The sequence below is a fragment of the Octopus bimaculoides genome, chromosome Z (assembly GCF_046866305.1).
Source record: "Octopus bimaculoides isolate indiv1 chromosome Z, ASM4686630v1, whole genome shotgun sequence".
Classification (NCBI taxonomy): domain Eukaryota; kingdom Metazoa; phylum Mollusca; class Cephalopoda; order Octopoda; family Octopodidae; genus Octopus; species Octopus bimaculoides.
In genome coordinates this window covers 56,498,467-56,508,844 of record NC_142944.1, presented here as the reverse complement: position 1 = coordinate 56,508,844, position 10,378 = coordinate 56,498,467, and the positions used below count along the sequence as shown (strand labels likewise).

Genomic DNA, 10,378 nt, shown 5'->3' with positions numbered 1-10,378 from the left:
ATCTTTCCTAACTAACCCCTCCCCTCCTTTAAACGAGCCCACAACCTACAAAACCTCTTGGTCCACAGCTTCTTCTCTAACCCAACCTCCCAACCCGGCTCGTTCCTCTGCTCCTGCCCATGCTGCCGCATTTACCCTTACCTCTCCAACACCACCTTCCTCACCGGTATCCATCATCGACCCTATCGTATCACCAACTCCTTCACCTGCACTTCTGCCAATGTCATCTACTGCATCTCCTGCTCTCTCTGTGCCCTTCTCTAAACATCGGGCAAATGGGGTGTCACTTGGCTGACCGGTTCGTGGAACACCCCCGAGACATCCAATTTGGCAATGACACACCGGTCTCACACCATTTTTGCTCTACCGGTCACTCTTTGCAACACCTGTCCGTGTTCGGATTGTCCTTGCACATGAGCCATCTGGACTCTTGTTTGCACTGTTAACAGTGATTAATGTTCTCTCCTTGCTGCTTTGCGCCACATGGGCTCAACACTCCTCCCCTCTCCTCTCTCCCTCTCACTCCTACTTCCTCCAACTCACCACTCCTCTCTTGCTCTGACTCCTACTTCTTCTCTTCACTCCTACCCACTTACTCCCTTCCCCTTCTCCCTTCATTGTCACCCCTCCCTCGTAACCCCACCCCTACACAATCCAACTCTACCTTCTCTATCCACCCCATCCCCCACCCCATCCCCCACCCTCAGTCAAACCCACACCACACCCTTGCTTTCCCCACATTCTAACACCATCACACCACACCACCACTATGCACACACTAGCACTGACCACTTCCCAGCTCCACATCCACACACATACACACATGTCAAGGTTACATAATGCTCTCTTATACACACACACACCTTCATTCTGGGATCACAACTACTTTATTATCTCCCCTTCTTCCTAGCTCTCCTATGTGACCCCTCTGTCCGGCATTCACCATGATAGATCACTAGCCACTACACATTCTTTATTTTCTCTCCTTGTTTCTTTCTGTGTTCTGAGCATAGGCTCGAAACGTTAAAGACTTTTTCAATTCATGAGCGTTAAACTAATACATCTGTTTGTTTTCTACACCACCTGTCTTCATCCGTTGTTTTTTTTTGTGAATTCCTATATATATATATATATATATATATATATATATATATATATATATATATATATATATATATATATATATATATATATATATGTATGTGTGTGTGTGTGTGTGTGTGTGTGTGTGTGTGTGTGTGTGTGTGTGAGAGTGTGTGTATGTGTAATATATACATGTACATATATATATATATATTCAATGGGCTTTTTTCAGTTTCTATTGACCAAATCCACTCACAAGGCTTTGGTCAGCCTGAGGCCATAGTAGAAAACACTTGCCCGAGGTGCAATGCAGTGGGACTGAACCCAGGGCCTTGTGGTTGGGAAGCAAGTTTCTTACCGCAGATCCTATATGGCATTTGAGATTTCATTAAAAGAATTGTTCTGTGATACTTTTTTTTTGTCCACTCAGCTTTAGCTCTCCTGAAAGCCTGTGTATGTTATTGCTGAAGAGAATTATAGAATGTTGGACTCATAGTGTACAATTTTCTTCTTTTAGATTGTTAAATTCAACAGTAGTTGCCATTGCCTCTTTAGTAAAAAAAATTTTTCAAAATCTTTTTACTTGTTAAGTTTGTAGGTTGGAACAGACAGCCTCCACATGCTGATAAGATAGAGGTGATTAACATTCAGCTAAGACTGGTTCAAGAGAATGCCAGCAGGGGGAGACCTGAGCGAGGAGGGAATTCCAATTTGGGGCTTAGACACAACAGGAATAATGACGGAGGAGAGTTGTTTTAGTTTGGAGGGCGTGATAAGAATTGGCAATGGATACTTTCAAAGCACGGGGACTATTATAGTAGCAGGTGAAAAAGTAATTAGAGGAAACAGTACGCGAGTGAACTAAAGTATGTTTGTTATTTTAAATTGATCTTAGGCTGAATAAATGCATCTTCTATACACAAGTAAATATCAGCAGAATTATTATTCAGAATCTATAATACAACTATTACTGAAAATAAAGATTAACATTTTTTCCTATAAAGAAATTTTTCTTTAATTTATGAAGAGAAAAAATTGTTTTTATTTTTAAAAATTAAAGAAATGCTGTATAATATAATTTTAAAAAAAAATTAAGAAAACAATCATTTTGAGAGCAAGACCGGCAAAATCGAAAATTCAGCTGGAAGCGAATTTGAGACTCGTGTGGTACTCAGTGCGCATGCGCTACAGTACGAAAACGGAAACATGGCTTCCCGACTTTTTCGACGGAGTCTTCAGTCTATATTAAAAAACAATGTTTACTTAAACCATTCTGGACAAAGCTGGAATCATTTCAATACAGCAAAGACAACGGCAGCTGCTTTCGTTGTACCTACATTGGGTTTTTTGGCTTGGAACGAATGGCGCAAAAGATCTGAGACAAGTGGTGGAGCGCTGTGTGTTGCTCAATGTACATCGAAGGCGAGGGGTGATGCCACTACATCTGCATCTCAGGTAAGGTTAATAGTTTATGGTCTCTCCTCTTTCAGTTTTGTTGTTGTTTAGGACTTGAGTGTTTATTTCACACTCCACATTATGTATTATATGTAATAGAAATATAAAAAAGATAACGAAAATAGAACGATATTGATAGATAATCAAAACACCGAATCGTGTTCTGTTTTTGTTTTGGTTCGTTTCGCTTATCTTCTCTCGGTTATGATATGTTTATCATTTATTAACTGTCATCATTTGTTGTTATTGTATAAAAAAGAGGGAAATGAAATTAAGATCGAATGAAAAAAAAAAGCAACAAAAAACTTAAATATAAACAAATGCATTATTGAATATTTTAAACGAAAAGACGGTTCGTTCCCTGACGGCGCTTATATTCTATTTTTCATATACAAATTATTAAGTAATATATATATATATATATATATATATATGTATGTTTGAATACCCTACATTTATTTTACTGTATTATATTAAGTTTTACGTATTACATACTGCTACAGGTCATATTTCTGTATTCGTTATAATGGAATTTCTATTTGGAATTTCGTTACTGTATAAAATAAAGCTGCTGCAATTAATAGGGAATACAGTATTATTAATGGACTAATGAAACAACTGGACACCATTATATGTGAAAGGAAGGAGTTTATCAAAATATTACAGCCTGGATATTTCAAGGGAGAAAACAAATAGCAAATACTACCTCTGCTAATAATAATAATAATAACAATGTGTAAGTGTGTGTTGATTCTTACTGCCAACTTAATCACCCATCCACCTTTTTCTCACCTGAATTAATATTGTCTTGGAGATGGTTAATAATAGTTACAAGTTGTTCATATCTATTATCTAATTGTTTACAGTTTCTATCTCGCTCTCACCCCCTCTCTCTCTCTCTCTCTCTCTCTCCCATAAACATTCCAACTGACAAAAGCGAACTAGAAAGCATTTTGGAACTGTCGTTGCTTTAGTTACATAAACGGCCTACCTGATACTATAAATACAGCGGCATTTTGTTGTAATGGTGGTGGTAATAATGCTGTTATTAGTGTGTATGTGTACATGTATATGTGTGTATGTATATATGTATGTGTATATGTGTCCATATATGTACATGTTTCTATGTGTATATATGTGAGCATATATGTACATGTGTGTGTATATATATGCATGTGTGTATAAATGCATATCTATATATGGATATAAATATGCATATATATGTGTGTAATTATATATATATATATATATATATATATATATATATATGTGTGTATATATGTATGGATGTGTATGTATATATTTGTATATGTATATTTGTATATGTATATATATATATATATGTGTATGTATACATATGTGTGTGTGTGTACATATGTGTATAGATATGTGTGTATATCATCATCATCGTTTAACGTCCGCTTTCCATGCTAGCATGGGTTGGACGATTTGTCTGAGGACTGGTGAAACCAGATGACTACACCAGGCTCCAATCTGATTTGGCAGAGTTTCTACAGCTGAATGCCCTTCCTAACGCCAACCATTCAAAGAGTGTAGTGGGTGCTTTTACGTGTCACCGGCACAAAGGCCATTCAGGTGGTACTGGCAACTATATATATATATATATATATATATATATATATATATATATATATATATATATATATATATATGTGTGTGTGTGTGTGTATATGTTTATATGTGTGTGTGTGTGTATATGTTTATATGTGTGTGTGTGTGTATATGTTTATATATATGTGTGTGTGTGTGTATATGTTTATATGTGTGTGTATATGTTTATATGTGTGTGTGTGTGTGTATATGTTTATATGTGTGTGTGTGTGTGTATATGTTTATGTGTGTGTGTATATGTTTGTGTGTGTGTGTGTATATGTTTATGTGTGTGTGTGTGTATATGTTTATGTGTGTGTGTATATGTTTATGTGTGTGTGTGTGTGTGTATATGTTTGTGTGTGTGTGTGTGTGTATATGTTTGTGTGTGTGTATGTGTATATGTGTGTGTGTATATGTGTGTGTGTGTGTGTGTATATGTTTATGTGTGTGTGTGTGTATATGTTTGTGTGTGTGTGTGTGTGTGTATATGTTTATGTGTGTGTGTGTATATGTTTATGTGTGTGTGTGTGTATATGTTTATGTGTGTGTGTGTATATGTTTATGTGTGTGTGTGTATATGTTTGTGTGTGTGTGTGTATATGTTTGTGTGTGTGTTTATGTGTGTGTGTATATGTTTATGTGTGTGTGTGTATATGTTTATGTGTGTGTTTGTATATGTTTATGTGTGTGTGTGTATATGTTTGTGTGTGTGTATATGTTTATGTGTGTGTGTATATGTTTATGTGTGTGTGTGTGTATATGTTTATGTGTGTGTGTGTGTATATGTTTATGTGTGTGTGTGTGTATATGTTTATGTGTGTGTGTGTGTATATGTTTATGTGTGTGTATATGTTTGTGTGTGTGTATATGTTTATGTGTGTGTGTATATGTTTATGTGTGTGTGTGTGGGTGTATGTTTATGTGTGTGTGTGTATATATATATATATATCAGCATCATCATCGTCTAACGTCTGCTTTTCATGCTGGCATGGGTTGGACATTTTCACTGAGGGCTGGCAAGCCAGAAGGCTGCACCAGGCTCCAATCTGATCTGGCAAAGTTTCTACAGCTGGATGCCCTTCCTAACGCCAACCACTCCGATAGTGTAGTTTTTTACATGTCCCCGGTATGAGGGCCAGTCAGGCAGCACTGGCATCGGCCACACTTGGATGGTGCTTTTTATGTGCCACTGGCACAGGACCTCTCAGTCTGCAGTGGCAATGACCATGTTTGAATTGTGCTTTTTATGTGTCACTGGCATGGGAGCCAGTCAGGCGGCACTGGCAACAATCGAATGGTGTTTTTTATGAACCACAGGCACAGGACCAGGCAGGTGGCACTGGCATTGACCACATATGAATGTTGGATTTTACGTGCCACAGGCACAGGTGCCAATTAGGTGGTACTGTCATCGGCCATGACAATGACTTCCCTTGACTCAACAGGTCTCTGCAAGCACAGTTTATTGCCCAATGATTGAAGGGTACTCTCAAATGGGCCGGTTATGCAACACTGGCATAGGCCACAGCTATGGTCTCACTTGGCTTGCTGGGTTTTCTCAAGCACAGCATATCACCAAAGATCTGTCACTTGTCATCACTTCCGTGAGGCCCAACATTCGAAAGTTGTGCTTCACCACCTCATCCCAGGTCTTCCTGAGTCTACCTCTTCCACAGGTTCCCTCTGCTACTAGTGTGTAACACTTTTTCTCTGCTAGTGTGTGACACAGCTGCCCTCATCCATATGCAGCACATGACCATACCAGCTCAGTCGTCTCTTTTGCACACCACATCTGATGCTTCTTATGTCCAATTTTTCTTTCAAGGTACTTACACTCTGTCATGAATGCACACTGACATTACACATCCGGAACATACTAGCTTCATTATTTACAAGCTTACGCATGCCTTCAACAGTCACGGCCTATGTTTCACTGCCATGAAGCATTGCTGTTCGTACACATGCATCATACAGTCTACCTTTTACTCTGAATGAGAGACCCCCTTGTCACCAGCAGAGGTAAGAGCTCTCTGAACTTTGCTCAGGCTATTCTTATTCTAGCAGCTACACTCTCAGAGCATCCACCCCCACTACTGACTTGGTCACCTAGGTAATGGAAGCTATCAACTACGTGTAGTTTTTTCCCCCCTTGCATGTGACGGAAGCTGTTTTCTGCACATTTTCAGTGTTTATTGCCCCTGAGCATTTGTCACACACAAAAACTAGCTTATCAGTTAGCCTTCCTTTGATATTGCTGCACCTCTTATGTGTCCATAGCTTGCACCAGGTACATCTTATGGAGTTTCTACCTATGTCTTCTCTACAGATCGAGCAGGGCCATCTACCTGAAGGTATTTGTGCTTTGTCTGCCTTCCTACTTATTAAGACTTTGGTTTTTGCTAGATTGACTCTAAAGCCCTTCGATTCTAGACCTTGGTTCCACATCTGAAACTTCTTGTCTAGTTCTGATAGTGACTCAACTATTAGAGCAAGGTCATCAGCATAGAGAAGCTCCCTGAGTCATCCTGTCTTGAATTCCTCTGTTATTGCCTGGAGGACTATGATAAATAAGAGTTTGATGAGGACTGATCCAGAATTCTACTCAGAATTCTTCTCTGTAGTCATTGCCAACCCTCACCTTACTGACAGCATCCCTGTACATGGCTTGTACAACTCTCACTAACCACTCATCTATCCCTGGTTTCCGCATTGACAACCAGATAAGGGATAGGGGAACCCTGTCAAAAGCTTTCTCCATGTCAATGAAAGCCAGGTACAGAGGTTTTTCTTTGGCTAGGTATTTCTCCTGCAGCTGTCTTACCAAAAATATAGCATCAGTGGTGCTTTTCCCTGGCACAAACCTAAAGTGTATCTCCTCTAATCTGACTCTTTCCCTAATTAGTTGCGCTATGACTGGGTTGCCTAGGTTAAAGAGAATAAGGAAATTTAAAAGCACTTTCTAGATTATGCAGATCACAACTGCTAGTAACTGAGATACCAACTTTCCACATCAATAACTCTCCAACCCATGCCACCATGGAACATAGACATTAAGTGAAATGTTAAAAGTAAGTTTTCAACTCATATATATATATATATATATATATATATACACGTAATTCAAAAACACTAAAAAACAAGTACAGATTATAAACAATGAAAGGCCGACTTTGCTGAGTCATTTGACAGAGGTAGTAGAGAGCTAATTCGATAATAAATCTGACCTTGGATCTTGAAAGTTTTCATAAATCCTGGCTCAGTTAAATCACTTGTGGATCCAAATGATTTCATCTGTAGTGCAGCATTTTATGGCCTAATTTTGTTTTGGAAGTGTTTGGAATCTTGGTCAGTTAATAACAGTTTCTTCAATGGCTCTGGAGGTTGGATGATTGCAGGGATTTTAACCTTTCCACCACTGCAGCACAGTGCAGGTGTCTCTCCAGGCCACTTCTTTGCTTTACAATGTATGCACTGAGTTGTCATTGCATCGAAAGAAACTTTAGTGTCATCTGCATAATGAACTACAGAATAATAATGGAAAGCTGCATCATAGAAGTGGCTTCTCTGAGCCGTTGCAAACTGTTCTTCGTTCTGCAGTGGATATCCTATTTCTTGTCAGCTGTGCATACTTCTGCTCATCACTTTGAAATGCTTTGGCTTTTATAGTGCACAGTCTGTTCATTTCTTGGTATCCTTGCCTTTCTGCAGCTGTCTCTTTCCGTGGACAGAGACAGTCTTTTGGCCGATCTTGACATTGTAGACAAATTTGACACTTTCCTTCTAGGCATGGTTATGTGTTTATACAGAAATACATAAGTGCAGAAGATAGTAAACAATGAAAATAACGGAAATTATATGTCTGAATATGATGGGCAGAAAATAAAAAAAATTTACAGAAAATACAGAATTGTATGGGCTGAAACAAAATTTGTCACTTAGTGAACCAAAGAATCAGTATCGAAGGAAGCAGGAAAAAGCCATTAACAACAGAAAAACACAAAACCGTTGCAAAAGTAAATAAGAAATTTTTAGGGAAATTAACTAAGTGTACTTAGTGAAATTTTTGAAGTTATTTCTGTCAGTAAATTATGAACTTAATTTTATCAGTAATTCTATCAACAACAAAAAAACACAAAATGTTGCAAAAGTAAATTAGAAATTGGTAGGCAAATTTAATGAAGTTACTTCTGTCAGTAAATTATGTATGAAATTACTTTCATCAGTAATTGTGAACTTCTTTTTGTCAATAATTTGTTGTTGTTTGTAAACAGCGATTGAAAACTTACAGTGAAAACAATAGAGAATGAGTGAGATATATATATATATATATATATATATATATATATATATATATATATATATATATATATATATAGAGAGAGAGAGAGAGAGAGAGAGAGAGAGAGAGAGAGCTAGCTAGCTAGTTAAAAAATAAGATAGATATAGAGAGATATAGATACACATGAAAAGCAAATAGACACATCTCTATTTTATATATTAGATGAGATTGACATAATTTTTTGACCAATGAATGTAAGGGAGAGAATCAAGTTACTTTGTAAAGAGTTACCTCCCTTCTCATATAACACAGGAACAGGTATTTTCTGCCCCCAGGGAGTCTGTTACTTATTGTCTGAGAGCTTTTAAGAATCTAAAACTATCCCTGGAACATAAGTAATGTATGTTTCAAGTATGGAGAAAATCAGTTGAGAAATATGGCCGTTAAAATCTTACACACACACACACACAGTATGTGATTTATATTATATATATATATGTATGTATGTACATGTGTGTGTGTGTTTATGTGTGTCTGTGTATGTGTGTGTTTGTGTGTATGTATATTTTAGTGCATATTCTTGTAGTTACTGTTAAATTTATCATACTAGTATTTAATATTACATATCACAAAAAATATGTCTTCATCATACTAAATGAATGTGTGTATAAATACACTTATTCCATTTATTAATTAATTGATTATAATAATAATAATAATAATAATAATAATAATAATAACGATAATATTAAATAGTTTCACTTGACTAAATAAATAAATTAATAACCAAAATAATAATTATAGTATTGTATAGTTAATAAATTGTATTCTTATTACAACAATGTTGTTTGTTACTTCTGAATGTATTGATAGAGTTTGGATGTGCATTATATATGGTACCTCATTTAGTAAATAATAATATTGATTAGTTCAAGAACAGTCCTAATTACTTTGGTTTATATTAATTATTTCTATCGATTTACTAAATTCTCCCTTCCATAATAACATTGGTGGCGTGGAGATGGGAGGCCGGTATGCATGGGCGACTGCTGGTCTTCCATAAACAACCTTTCTCTGACTTGTGCCTGGAAGGGTAACTTTCCAGGTGCAATGCCATGGTCAGTCATCACCGAAGGGGGTCTCAGCAATATATATATGTGTATATATAGGGGGAGAATTCACAAAAAAAGAACAAAAGGCGAAGACAGGTGGTGTAGACAACAAAGAAATGTATTAGTATAACTCTCAGGAATTGAAAAAGTCTTTAATGTTTCGAGCCTACGCTCTTCCACAGAAAAGAACACAGAAAGAAACAAGGAGAGAATAAAAAGAATGTGTAGTGGCTAGCGATCTATCATGGCAAAATGATATGTGTATATATATATATATATATGTATGTGTGTGTATGTGTATATATATGTGTAAAGTCCCCTCTCGACCCAAAATAACGTGGTGGTGGAACAATGTTGTTGACAGGGCTATTAGACAAAAGAAACAGGCTTGGAAGGACAGGAAGAATGGTGGTAGCAGGGAATTGTTTCAGACTGCCAGAAGGGAAGCTAGGCGACAGGTTTATTTAGCCAGAGGGGAAGCAAGAAAAAACTTGCCAATGTTCTGCGCCGTGAGGACCAAAGACTTGAAGTATTTCGTGTTGCAAGACAGTGTATGAGGGAGAATCGTGGTGTCGTCGGAGAGAGAAATGTGTTTGCATGGATGATGGTACACTTGCACTAAACGAGGCTGCAAAGAAAGAGGTTTGGAGACGCCACTACGAAAGATTGCTCAATAAAGAGAATGAATGGGAGAAAGAGAGTCTGCCGAATGTCGACCCAACAGAGGGACCAGCTATCCGAGTTGACAGTACCATGGTAGATAAAGCAATTAAGGGTATGAAGACAGGGAAGGCCCCCGGCCCATCAGGAATCACTGCAGAGATGCTCAAAATAT

At 37.4% G+C, this 10,378-nt stretch overlaps 1 protein-coding gene across 9 annotated transcripts in view; it reads left to right on the top strand.

The window, feature by feature from the left end:
- The first annotated feature begins 2,235 nt into the window (after nucleotides 1-2,235).
- LOC106876559 (calcium uptake protein 3, mitochondrial) overlaps nucleotides 2,236-10,378 on the top strand; it is a 444,529-nt gene continuing 436,386 nt past the window's right edge. For 4 of the 9 annotated variants that reach the window (XM_089365311.1, XM_089365306.1, XM_089365308.1 and 1 more), the window contains exon 1: nucleotides 2,236-2,538. In XM_089365311.1, coding sequence (XP_089221437.1) covers nucleotides 2,290-2,538 — 249 coding nt within the window. In that variant the 5' untranslated portion in view covers nucleotides 2,236-2,289. The remainder of the gene's footprint in view (nucleotides 2,539-10,378) is intronic. The other 5 variants (XM_089365309.1, XM_089365305.1, XM_089365303.1 and 2 more) reach the window with 3 other exon arrangements.